The sequence below is a fragment of the Sinohyriopsis cumingii genome, chromosome 8, assembly GCF_028554795.1.
Source record: "Sinohyriopsis cumingii isolate HCF-2022 chromosome 8, ASM2855479v2, whole genome shotgun sequence".
NCBI lineage: Eukaryota > Metazoa > Mollusca > Bivalvia > Unionida > Unionidae > Sinohyriopsis > Sinohyriopsis cumingii.
This window is the reverse complement of record NC_142968.1, coordinates 63,973,573-63,988,108: the sequence shown is the minus strand read 5'-3', so window position 1 is coordinate 63,988,108 and position 14,536 is coordinate 63,973,573. Positions and strand designations below refer to the sequence as shown.

Genomic DNA, 14,536 nt, shown 5'->3' with positions numbered 1-14,536 from the left:
AGTTATGTACTTTAATTATCTTAAACTGTTTAGTACTTTATCTGAGGTTGAGCTTCTGATCAGTAATTTTATTTTCATTTTCCAAGTACTCATGAAAAGTTCTTAAAGACCTGCAACATCTACCATAGTATACAGTGCTGTAAAATGTAGAACAAGATATACAATCTTGCAGCTAATTTTTACAATAAACTGTTGCTACTTAAATTGCAATTTCACTTTAGTTAGTAATTAGAACATAAAGACGCATGATTACCTTGTCTTCCATTAAATAATGATTCTTCAATACATCTCTATCTTGGTATAAAAAGATTTCTACATGGTTTATGTAGTAAACCATATGAATGAGTTAATTATCATACTGAAATGTGAAAACACTATTCTTTTTACGATGAATTCTACTGAAATGTGAAAACACTATTCTTTTTACGATGAATTCCACTGTTTTTAAGGCACAATCTTTTACCACATAAATGTTTCACTTTATATAAAGATGATATAAAAAGTCTATTTCTAGCAAAATATTAAAAACACTTTTTTACACACCTGTTTCCATAATCGACAACAACAAAATCTTTAGCAGTACCAGTGATCCCATCATGATGCTGGAACAGTCCCAGATTACGTCTTGCATTAATCAGCACCTCAAACAAATTCTTTATTGGAAAACTCTCTAGCTTCTCCCGACGGGCAGTTACCACAGCAACAGAGAATATCATCTCTGCAGCTCTTTGAAAGAAGGAACAAGTAGGAACCAAGTCTAATAATATTGTATACCATGATGTCAAACAAGACATAAAAGCACATCATGCTCATTTTCAGGTTTGGTAAGTGAGGCATTCAAGCCATTAAAATTTCTCCACATTGCTCCTTGTCTAATCAAAACTTATCTTCATATAGGTCTAGTTTCATATTGTGAATTCATTCACTTTTGTTATTATCAATTTTCAGGGTTTCTGGAAAGAAGACGTTTTGTCTACTTAAATTCATGGATGGGGGACCAAATAATAGTTGTCTTTTCTTTAGTTTCTGTATTCTTTTTATAGCCTTCATGAAATCCTTGAAAATGGGTATCCTGCCAAAGATGATGAATTCACCATATGTATATGTCTGTATAGGCTGATAAATTGACACCTATATTTACCACACTGACATTTGTATAACACCCTATTGCAAACAGAATAGACTCTGTGTTATATATATTTAATTTGCATTGTTTGTTTGTTTGTTTTAAAAAAAAATTCATTTCATTACATGCAACTGAAATGTAATATTGTATGTTGGACCTGACCTTGTCAAAATGGAGTTCATTTCTGCTTGACCTGAATTGACCTTTTTTATGTAAACAGTTAATACATAGTTAATTATTCACTATGTGTATGGGTTTTAAAACAGAATTATTATTAACAGAAGTAAATATATTTATTTGGGTCTAGGTCTAGGTATTTGAATTTCCTTAGTGTATTTGACATAGTCCATGTTCTTGTTTCTAATAGTAATTCATATTTTTATTCTGTAAAAATCAAGATCATTTTAGTAGGTTATTTTCAGTTAGGTAATATTTTTTTTATTTTATAGAAAATGTTAATTGTGACATGAGGTCAAGTAGAGGACTATATAGTTTTGTAACAGAGAGGATTTTTCAGTCATGCTTTAAGATCTAGTTCTTTCAAGTTGTATTATATGTCATGTCCAGTTGGGCTGAAATTTATTTCTTCAAATTACTGAATTCAAGTGATTATTTTCTCTGGAAATACAAAAGTGTTCTGATAAAATTCTTGGATAGAGACACTCACTGGAATTTATAGTGAATTCAAACCTGGAATTATATTATTGTGATTCAACAAAAGACTACTGGCACATCAACACTCTAAGAGCTACCACAGACACATCATCAACTTCAGTTTTGGATTCAATTGGGATTTCTACTGAATTTTTTCAGGACTTTAAATTATTAGGACTTGTGTCTGTAATTCTAGGATTATTTTGGGATTTAATTCACAATAATGTAAGTTCTTTTTCATTTTCACTTTTTTATTCTAGGAAATAAATTATTTGTTGAATTTTACAAAGCTTGTTGCTCTTCACTCTTTTCTGTTACTTATTTTAAGACAGGGTTAGTAGCATATTTCATTCAAAATTTTCAAGGTTTTTTCCAAGGTGCATTTTTACATTAATTATAAGGATACATAAATGAAACTGTATGTAAACACAAGTTAATACTTACTATTATTACATATGACAAACATTTCTTGCAAATGTATAAAAAAACCCTAAAAATAACAGGTCAATAGTATGATCACTGGTATCTTTCCCATTAATATTAAACATCCTGGGGCCCCGTGTGGCTGAGTGGTCTAAAGCGCTCTCCGTTACGGATCACTGCCATCTCACCTCTGTCTGTGTGGGTTCGAGTCTCGGATTCAGCCAATGTGGGTATGTGAGAAAGCTTGCCAGTAGCTTCTCGTGGGTCCGTGGTTCTTTCCGGGGTTTTCCCGGGTTCTTCCTCCACCATTAATACTGGCCACCATGTATAGCCTATCGTGTGCTGAAAAATGGCGTTAAACCCCATTACAACATTACAACATTAAACATCCTACATCTGGGCATTAGAATAATGTAGTCATTGAACAAATTTTCAATTAAATCTGTCTACACTACACTATTTACAAAGTGCAAAATATTTTCGAGTGAATTTTTCAGTTCTTGTAGCTTGTCATCAAGCTGTTTTTCAAGAGCTCCAAGTACAGTGATTTTGTTCATTTCATTTTTCCTCAAATTATTTTGATGTCATGATAAAAGAAATTTTCCTATGGATTTTTACTTTCAATGCATAGTCAGCAGCAGCAGCTGTCATTGTCTCAATGTATTTTTCAGTACCTTCCATTCTTCTTCACTCATCCCCATATAATTATATAATTATCTTATACAGTATGATAGAGAGGGTCCTATGTCAAAACAGGTCATGGGGGTAATCTAAGGTATTTTTGTCATTATGTATGATTTTTTCCCTTCAGATTATTGTTTTCTTTTCTCAACATCAAGCTCACGTCAAGCACCTGTGATGTGACCGTGGAGCACTCTCTCCCACTGCATGCAAATCAATATCCTTCTGGCATAATCTGCATTTTGCAAAGCCCTCTTAGAAAGATCTCATAATCCAAGCTTTATATTTGTCTTCATCTAGCCACCGAAGTTGGAATTGGCAGCCAGCCATGTCTAAGTGAATGATTCAAATTTAAATCACTGCTACATCCGGGCTTTGTACAACAGGAAATTCAAAATGGACAACTGTACAGAGGCTAGTTGTGGAAAAATTCCGTTCCAGCACAAACTTAGCGAGAGATTGATTATTTTTCCCTTTTATTTTTATTTAATTCTGTAAAATGAAAACTATCTATTAAATTCTTTTGGTTTCAAGAAAATCAAGGCTTTTCAAGGTACCCAGACAATATTTTGAATTTTCAAGGTGTTTTCAAGGGCACAAAGGAATAAATCATTTTTCAAGGCTTTTCAAGGTCCCCTACAGACCCTGTTAAGAGCACAGACTTGTAAGACTTAACAGTCTGCCATGGATGGATCAGGGTTTATCCAGTTCATCTTGAAATAGGCACTGATCTGTTCTTGCCACGTGCGAGAGCTGATACTGTTTGCGAGTGTGTGTTGTGTGTGATTTGGATTTTTAACGTAGCTTTAACAATTTTTCAGTCATATCGCTACGATGTCTGCAGTGTGACAGTTTATAGTGATGTCTAGCACTGGGGCATCATGCCGCAGACATGTAGCATCATATCCCACCCAGTCACATTATCCTGACACCAGGCCGACCAGTCCTAACACTAACTTCTTAATGCTGAGTACCAAGCGAGGCAGCTGTCAGTACCATTTTTATAAGTGTTTGGTATGACTCGGCTGGGGATCAAACCCACGACCTCCCACATTCAAAGCGGCCGAATCGATACTGTTTGCAGCTGCATGCTCGTTACATGGTCACAAATATAGTACATCAGTGGTATATATTTCAGAGGCCCTGAATCAATGTGTTTTCAAATGATATCTCAAATATCATTACATCAAACTGTCTTAAATTTGTTCATCCACTGACATGTCAAATAAACACACAAAGTAACATTAAAAGGTGACTACATCTAGTTTACAGGTTGTTTCTTTCTTGGAGAATTAATAACAATATCGACCACTATGCTTAATTCAAAGGTGACTGGGTCTAGCTTACAGTTTCTTTGTCAAACAAAAGAGATGTCACCAATTATGTTTGCTTGGTCATAATGATTTCCCAAATGTTTAAACAATCTACAGCCACAATGCACAAAACAAAACAGATGTGAAAGCTTTCCTCCTGAAAAAAAAAGGAATAGCAACCACAACTAACTTTCAAGAGTTATTTGGGGACCTGATCAATAAAACTTGACCATATGACTTTACCAGAAATGCCCATCTATTACATGTTGGGTATTTTTAAGGTAGTAATTCTGTGTGCTCAATTAAGTAATTTTTAGGAACAGCATAGCTGAATAAAATGCAGCTTTTATTACAATTCTGCAGTAAAATGTTTTGAGAGAAAAAAATGATTTTTTTCATAAATGATTAGTGAATCATGGAAGGATAATACTAACACAGCATTAAATCTGACACATTTAATAATTAGGAACATCAATTTTTAAATATTTTTTTCATAATTTGTTTGATCTCCTTTTAATTTTTTTTTATGTTAAATTTATAAATATGTGTTACACCATTCATTTTCTGGAAAAATGTTTCTAGGAAGAGCTATATGAATTTCAGGATTTGGTGTAAATTAATCTATCTGATTAGTTTTGTGGGTTTAAAACCACTTTTCAGCACAAGATAGGCTATACATGGCAGCCAGTATATCTGGTGGAGGAAAAAAGCATAGTCCAAGAAGAACTACCGACCCACGGGAAGCTACTGGTAAGCATTTTCACATATCTATGCTGGCTGAGCCAAGATTCAACTGTATGTAGACAGAGGTGATATGCAAGTGATCTGTAAAGGCAAGTGCTTTTGACCACTTGGACACCCAAGGCCCCTACTCAATTAAAACTTTCAAGTCACACAGTCATAACACTTCATGGCACAATGTCACAGAATAATATTATTGACAATTTCTCTACTAAAACTGATAGACCGAGAATATTATTCTTGAATTTAAAATTTGAATAAGTTACAAGTGGTTTTCATCTTGCAGATAAATATCTGATCAGTAACTAAAATAAAATTGTAATCAATACCCTTTTCTTGCCTCAGTGGCATATAGATATGAAATCTCTTTCAGAGGGTTGCCTCTAGTGACATACCTGAGGTGGTACTCTAATACCCTGTCCAGGCTTTTGTAGAATGGCCTGGAGGTGAAGTAGCCACTCCAGTAGTGGTCATCACGGTCAGAGTAGGTGAAGAAGTCTCCGGTCAGGACAGGATAGTCCCCAGGCTTCTGACCCGCTTTCACGTTATACTCCTTATATAGAGCAGTGAAATAGTCTGATAATGTGCCAAACTGGGCCTGAAAAGCAAGAATATTGAAACTCAAGTCTGCATGCCATTGTAATGAAACACTACCTTAACAAGTTACATGTACAGTTACTCTAATACAGAATTAGTAGGCATAAGTATATGGAATTAGCACTGAACACAGATAAAATTATTCTTGAAAGTAAATAATAAATCAATCACTATTAAATTGGTGTTTTAACTGATGAAGATGTTTCTAATATCCAGCATATGAAAACTTAGGATTACAAATTAAAACTTTTGATCAAACATAATTTTCAACAATAAAATTGATAAAACTTTGATTTTGCTGACTGGCAAGGTGGCAGCATGATGCATGTTTACAAGCACCGTTAGCCATATGCACTTAAGACAATTAATACTGGTTTACGGTTTAACAAGAAATCTTTTTAAATTTTTTTTACAACATTCAAAAATGACAAAAACTAGCATTTATTAAGTAACAATTTGTTACTGCTTCATATATAAATATAACAGAAACTAAAAGGAAGAGGTTTATTAACATTAATCCATATCTGTAGAAGAGAAATTTCATCAGGGAAGTTGATGAACATGATATATATAGGCATGCATCTGTCAGGAGTAAATCCATGCAAACTAGACTTGAGCTATTAGCAAAGGATGTACCACAAAGGACACAGCTTACCACCATTGAACTAATTTGGCCTGAAACAGAGGATCTGCCTTTGGTAAACCAAAATGAAGAGAATGGGTATTCAGGGGCCATAACACCTCTGAATGATGATGTGAAATGCTGAGATTCCAATTCATTTAAGGTGCCAACATTGTAATAATACAATATAAAGTCAGCTGAAATCCAACATTTCTCAGTAAAGTTAAACAAAAGTCAGGAATTGAGAAATCAGGGGATATAACTTTTCCAGATGAGTCAAAATCCATAAAAGGCACACCTAAGCCAGAGAGATGATCTTTTTACCAAATTCCACCACAATATGTTGAATGGTTCTTGAGCAATTCTGAATGAAGCAACATTCCAAGTTTACATGTGATGACTAGAAATTATAATGAAATTAGCCAATAATCTGTTCAAGTTTTTTTTGTAACTTATGATTTTACACAATGATTAGGCTTGCACTAAAATTTTTTTAAATATATTCTAACAGGAGGCCCAAGTGAATGTAATTGTAATTTGTACCATCTCAGGTTCATTTCATGAGCATAAATGAGCAGTCCTTTCCATAAGTTGTCCTAACAGTAATAAAAAAAGTAACTGTCAACCCAAGTATGTGAAAGACATAGCTGTATGTTAAATTTCTTTACATTGTTGAATTTAAAAAGCAAACAACTTAGCCATGTACTGCCGCCTCTTTCAAGCAGTGTCCCCAAACCCCAGTATGGTCCAGGTGTTTTGGTAATACAACAAAAACTGTGAGCCTAGTTGCATTCACAAAATTCTGTCATGCACTGCATTTAGCTGCAAGATAAGAAAGCCAATAACTAAACAAAATTATGGCAGCAGTGTGTTTTGTCGATAAAAGCTTCTTCTGGTGATCACCATTATATTTAGCAAGCTTCATGGCAATTAATAAAAAAAAAACATGCAAGACCAGATGCATTGAAAAGACTTTGTATTGATGGAAGGACAGATGGACACACAAATTTCTATGTAAGCATGCCCTCTATAGCTGCAGCAGGGTTTTAAATATAGGGTATTAGATACTCACATGAACTCCTAGTTCAGGATGAGAGTTCATGTAATCAAACAACTGCTGGTAATTACTGAACTGTGCATCCCATTCTTCCAGTGTGTCATAACGAAAATCATCTCCAAGTGGTGCAAACAGCACATTACTGCGGTACAACTGAGCTTTCTTCCTGTACTGGTCCAGCAGCATGAATGCCCTATGCAAACAAATTCATTTACAATTAAAAATTGTTCTAACAGAAGTGTGCACAGAGTTGTAAGCCAGTTTAAAGTATTTATCACTCTTACCTTTTTTATATGCAAAGATTATATGATCTTTCTTATCTGTAAATTAACTCCAAATAATGTGTTCAGTCATGAGTAATGATGCATAACTTCTAAATCATTTAAGATGCGGCTGGAAGAACTAGAATTATAAAAGATTTGCAAATATTCAAATCACTTAAGAAATTTTTGCCCAGCCTTGGGGGGTGGGGTGTTAGGACTCACAGAAACGCTTACAAATATCATGGGGCATGTCCAGTGCAGGCTTTTGAAATGATTGGATGTATTACATTTATTGTCATCCAGTTTCTAAGATCCTGAAACAACAGTTATGCAGGATAATTAAATTAATTCACAGTTACAGTACTGCTTTTGAGATATCGGAAAGAACCATCCCTGCAAAAAGATGAAAAAGTGACTAAAATCTGTTTTGTCACATGGGTACCTGCAACTGAATAAATCAGACTCTAATACAAATTCTTACCCGTGTTAACGAAGTGAAAATCATGTAAAAGTAACACCTGAGCAGGCAAGACAAATGACTGATATTAATGGTTTTACATATATTTAATGTTTATTGTGTGTTGGCTTTTGTCCATGATTATATGTTATATATACTTAATTTGTATTATGTCACTGACCTTTACTTACAAATGAGGTTAGGAGTTGGGACTTCACATGTCTAATATCAAGAAGGGTAAACATGTTTACTAGGTTTGAGTTTTAGATAAAGCCTTGATTCTGATCTTAGAGGTTTCAAGAAACAATTTTGTTTACAGTTTAATAGAAATTTCCAATAAGATGACCCTTATCCTGGATCTCAAATTGTTTATTAGGTTTTTATATTAGGTTTATTTATATCCAAATTACTCAAGGTGTAACTTATGGGCTGGTCCTACTACTGCCTTGGCCACAAATAATCTACTTGTGTTGCTGTGCCATAAAGCACCCAATCAATTTAAACCAATCTACATCAGTCACTATGATCTTGACCTTTTGACCCTAAACTACATAATTTTTTTCTTTGCCTCATATGCAAGCCATATACAAAAGACTAAAAGACTGCTGTCTGTAGATGCAAGAGAACTCAAGTTATTGTTGAAGTCAAGTTTCAAGTTGAAACAAACTGGTAACAGATGGATTCGATGGAAAACATCATAACGTAATACATTCTGCCATTTGATGGACATATACAAATCACCACCAAAACCTCAAATCGATATGGACAACATAACATGTAAAAGCAAATAAACTGCAAACGGAATGTGACCCTTGCCTAGGAAAAAGGTGCAATTTCCTAAAATCATGAAAATCTTCATTGTACTTTTACATTAAGTGCAAGAAGAACAAAACTAAGCCTTTGGTGGGAACCAGAATGTAATCAACAATTATAAATCTTGCCTTGATGTCACTATTAGTAGCATCAAGTAGCCATTACAAACATTTCTTATCATGCAAAAAATAAATTCAAACTAAAGTACCATTGATAATGAATATTGGCCACAGTGAAGACATAAAGGATATACAACATTAAAAGGAAAATGCCTTTTTATGATCTCAAAGTACTAAAATGAGTTTCATGATTTCCGATAAAACAGTATGTATAAGGATTAAAAAAGATCTATGTGGTTATGAACCAAATTTAAAAAGTCTGTAAAATGTGAAATTTTGGTCATTGTGACCTTCTTTTCGTAAGGGAACAGTACAATCATGAACACAACTCAAGAAAAAAATTTAAATTACAAAATTTAACTAGTCACTTAAACATACAATAGGTATCACGGGAACTAACTTTTACGATGATGTTGTAGAAATTGTCAAGGTGTTAAAATCCCCTGAGCTAAATACCAATATTTAGCCATGAATGTATTATAATAACTCTCCACAACATTGAAGAGGCTAGCAAAAACATGCAGCAGATCACAAAAATTATTAAAATAAATATAAAATTAAAAGTTATCACTATTATCTCTGTGAACACTTCGTATTACCTCTCTGCCACATTCTCTGGAGATATACGGACTGGCGGCACATTCCATGGGCAGTTGTACCTGCTGCCAGGGAGCCGACGGAAGTCAAACTGACAGCAGATCTTGGGATCAGGACCGCAGGTGTGTGGAATATCATAAGAGTAGAAGGGCATCATATGACACAGAATATCTGTTGTTGCTTCACTGTCTGAGTAACAGGAAGTAAAATCATTTTTCAGAAGTTCCCACTTTTTTCATGGTAAATATATAGTCTAAACAGCTTGCATCTTAAAGATCAGTTACCATAAAGACCACAAAAAAATGAAATATTTCAGCAAGATTATACTTCTCCAAGAATACTTACCCAATTACATTTACCGTAGGATAAGTTCTGCTAACCCCCAAGTTAAGCTCTTCCGAAAAAGATGCAAGAAATTGGCTTTCTGTCTGTATATTATATATTGGAAGGGAAATAAATCAAAAAGGTTACCTCTTCTTGTTTCCAGATGCCCCAACCATGCCCAAGATGTATACAAGATTAAGCTTGAGCAAAACCCCAAAACAGGATACTCACATTGTGGAGAAAGATGGGAGGGACTGATAGTAATGTGATCAGGTAAGTATTCCCAGGAAAACATTACTTAATAAATAATTTCCTTTCTCCAACAGTTTTTCATCACACTTACATTAGGATAAGAAAATAGGAAGAAGGAACACAAGAGCATCTGACCTCTAGTAATGTCACCATACAGGAGCAAAATGGGTACTCTGGACAGATGGAAAAAAGTCTGTCTTTATCCATTATAGAGACAAAGGGAAGCAATTCTTACAGGTTAACTTCCCTTTCTATCTGCTAGGTATTGACCGTTGTATCACATTTAAACCAGGTTTTTTTTTACTTGAGCGATACCATAGGATGTTCACATTACAGAGAAGCATGGAAGGAATTATTTGTAATGTGATCAGGTAGGTATTATTGGAGAATTATAACATACTAAAATATTTGCTTTCTCCATCATTACCTGATCACATTTGACAAAAAGATGTAAGAAGAGAAGAAAGAGCTGAGCATCCTACCTCTACCTGTGTCACCCAGTACATAAAAGTTACTCTGCTAAAAGGATGAACTTCTCCTAATTTCAATGTATCACAACAAGAGACAATTTGTTTATACATGTGCATGGGAGATCCATGTGAGATTCCATACTTGATTATTGTCAAACCATCTAAAGTTTACCATGCGATTCTATTGAATGTGGCAATCCATGTCTGGGTCAAAGGTTATGCTTTCAAGGTTTGGAAGTGGTCACTGTATATGCAGCTACCACCAACCCAACTAGATTCAGTCCTCTCCTTAGCAAGGCCAAACCATGCAAATAGAAAATATAAAATGCAGACTGGGCATGCCAGTCAGCTGTCTTCACTATGTCCTGAACTACATTCAAGGCAATGCTCACAGAAGCTGATCATATTTCATTAACTTAAATCTTCAGTGTGTACATGATTGTGTGAGAGTTTAGAATACACTGATTTAACAATACCTTTAAGCCAATTGGCCAATGCATGTGGGGTTATGTCGCACATTCCTGTCTTCAGAGGTAGGAGAAATCTTGCAAAGTTGTCATGGATATTGTCTGTGCATCTCAAGTAACATCTACGGGTATGTACAAAGTCCTGCATTTTTGCTTCTCTTGACAGATGAATCAAGGAGAGAGAACAAATAGTTACTGTTAGCTGACTAGTGACAGCAAACTGTTTTTTAGGAAGAAACCAAGTTGTATCACAAGAATTACTGAACTATCAGAGTAAAACTGCAATTAGTTTGGATCTACAGATATCATCTGCACCTAACTCACTCTGCATATTGAAGTTAGCAGTATTATGTATGATAGCTGCTTTACTGAGTATGCATGGATGTCAGAATGTGTGCATGGATATGTTTGAATGTGTGCATGGATATGTCAGATTTGGACCACAAATCTGAGATTTCCTTGTTGCAGCCAGAATCATCTCTTCCATGATGTCTGAATGCATCTGAGACCATGGAACAGTATTCTTTGATTGTTATTGGGTGTACTTCTTATCTGCAAATAGAAAGAGAAAGAAGTTTGCTGATGGGAAAAGGGTGCTGAGAGTGGTGTGACATCACTGACACAACAAAACAGTCATCTGTTGTGATCCTCTCCAGGATAAAAAGCTCCAAAATCTTTTTCAATCAGGACATCCCTAAAAGGAGCCAGGAGTGAAGGTGGAGAGTTTGTTGGTCATGGATGGATTAGTGGCAGTCTTGACCACCTGAGCAGAGTCAAGGTTGTTTTAATGACTCATCATTTCACCATGACACTTCCCATTGCACACCTTTAAAGTGCTGGACCTTCTAGCTGCCGAGATCCTCCCCATGATTTAATCAGCCAACTGCATTACATGTCATTCTCTGTTGACAAAAGCCAGGGGTGAAGCAGAGCTTGAAGAGACGGAGATGAAATAACAGCAGCTGCAGCTGTTAGAGTAACTTGGGATTGCCATGATTTTCCTGGCAATGCTGAGTAAATTGTTGACCCATGATCTGTCCTGTGGAGAAGAGTTACTCTGTGAATCTGGACCCTATCATAAGGGGATGAGGTGTAGGCATACACCCACATTCTCTCTGAGTGGATATTGACAGATACTGACAGCCCAGTCTCATGGGTCTGTGGATGGTGACATGAAGGTTGTTACTTTTATAGTTCCACCATGTTGTACTGTTGGTCTGTCCCACAGGATACAAAAATCAATGAAAGACTGATTATGGAGTGACCACTCAGTATGAAGGATGACAATGACAATGTATCGACCAGTACATTAAGCCTGTATGCATGTGTTAGACTTGTATCAAGATCTGGTATAGAGTACACCGTCATGCAAAGTTCCTGTGATTTCATTTTCTCCATGCATGGAAAACACAGCCAATGACATTTACTACAATGGGACTGATATGAAGAGCCTTTTCCTGTGTTCTCCACTCACAGGTATCTGTTGAGAAGGTGGTCAGCAAGCAGGACTCCCAGTCTAACGAAAACTGAGTTCTTTCCAGAAGTATTAGTGCTAACCAGTCTTGGTTAATAACCTTTGCTGTTGAGCTAAAAAGCCTGAAAAAGGATGCCAATGAGACACCAGGGCCATCTGCAAGGGGTGATAGCAGAGATGGCCAAGCTGGATGAAGTGTGCTGCTGCAGTGAGTAGTCTGCAGAGCTGAATGAATTCCCTCACCTGTATTTATGTACTGATAATCACTGACTTGAATCTCTCAGCTGGGGAAGTAGAATCTAAGTGTGCGTGATTTGGATTTTTAATGTAGCTTTAATGATTTTTTAGTCATATTGCTACGAAGTTTGTGGTGTGGCAGTTTATAGTGTCTAGCACTGGGGCATCGTGCCACAGACATGTAGCATGATGTCCTACCAAGTCACATTATCCTGACACCAGGCAGACCAGTCCTAATACTAACCTTTTAATGTTGAGTGCCTACCAAGGCAGCTGTTAGTACTGTTTTTATAAGTTTATGGTTTGACGCAGTTGTGTTCGAACCCACAACCTCCTGCATCTGAGGTGGACACTCTACCCAAAAGCTGAATAGGCTTAAATGAGTTAAAAACTCTATATCTAGCATGTCAAAGTGTTGAGTGGAGCCAAGATCTGCTTTGTCGTCATTTACTTACCACCCTAAACTATGGAATAAAGAAACCAGGGAGTCCATATCCTGAACTACAACTCAAGATTTTCAAGATGGCTACTGCTGTGGCCAAACTGGCTGTGTGGGCAGCACCATTTTCACTTAGAACCAACCATCACATAAATCTTCTGGTGAAACCCGATGTCAATATGATTTTCCATTCAGAAGGAGTAGTTTTAGTCATGTAACTACGATGTCTGCAGTATGGCAGTTTACAATATATCTAGCACTCTGGCACCATTTGACATTTGGCATCATGTCCCACCCAGTCACATTACCCTGACCCCAAACTGTCAATTTCTAACACTTAACATCTTAATTCTGAGCACCAAGTGATGCAGCTGCTATATCATTTTTAAAAGTCTGTGGAATAATTAAAATGGAGTTTGAATCCACGGCCCCTTTCATCCGAGGCAGATGCTCTAAACCCTTAGGCCAAAAAAAGTGGTCAGATAACATGTAAAGGTTACTCTCTTGATCTATATCTTTAAAGATGAGAATATATTTTTGTTTTCTTTATGGGAGTACTAAATTCAGGACAAATCTGAGATGATTTCCCAGTGTTAATGGAATCAGGGAATGTATCTGACAGAGAAAAATCAAGTCAAATTTGAGCAATTTTGTGGTCCACTTTTTCAACGTGCATTTTGTGATTAATATATTCACCTACTGGACAGTACAGCTGGGTACCACAAAAGAGTTGGTACTATGGTATAATGCAATATTTCTGAACATACTGCAATACATACCATAGTATACTGCAATTATATTTGGGGCCAACAAACATCATGTTCTGAAGTAAGGCCTGTGACTTTTATAGTTAAATTTCCATCTGTCAATAGCTGGAAAAATGTCTTGCTAGGATTGATGGCAAAATAAAACCATATTACATCGACTATATTATTTGAAGAAAAAACTAAATTATGTTAATATAAAAGAAAATTAAATATCTCAGTTCAAAAGAAAACCACAGACACTCCACTAAAATTAAATGGTCACAACATTATAGTTGACTTTGCTGTGTGTATGCTGATTGTTTTACAAGTTGTAATCTAAAAACAGTAAATAAAGTGGGATGATTAAGCTTAAACTGTAGCTGATACCCTGTAAAAGTCATTGTGCTGACATCAGAGAGCTTGCTGATAAAAATGGGAAGTGTTTACATGACAGCTACAATTTACAAGCTGTGCTATTAATGTAATACGCTGGGAAACTTTTAGTGGGATGCCAAAAACTAGACAAGATAGTTATAAGATGGGCCAGAAAACAAAACAGATTTATTCAACAAACAAGAAAATAATTTTTTGACTAAAGAGATTACAAAATTCAAACAGAAAACAACTCCTAAAAATCTTAGATGATTTGCAGTGTTACAAAGGA

General features: G+C 35.6%; 1 protein-coding gene across 2 annotated transcripts in view; it reads right to left on the bottom strand.

Annotated features, from left to right (window-relative positions):
* LOC149793685 (alpha-mannosidase 2x-like) overlaps positions 1 to 14,536 on the bottom strand; it is a 79,867-nt gene that overhangs the window by 42,880 nt on the left and 22,451 nt on the right. For both annotated transcript variants that reach the window (XM_089967659.1, XM_089967660.1), the window contains 4 exons: positions 9,466 to 9,652; positions 7,230 to 7,407; positions 5,334 to 5,536; positions 544 to 726 (listed from right to left, as the gene is read on the bottom strand). In XM_089967659.1, the coding sequence (XP_089823785.1) occupies positions 544 to 726; positions 5,334 to 5,536; positions 7,230 to 7,407; positions 9,466 to 9,652 (751 nt within the window). The remainder of the gene's footprint in view (positions 1 to 543; positions 727 to 5,333; positions 5,537 to 7,229; positions 7,408 to 9,465; positions 9,653 to 14,536) is intronic.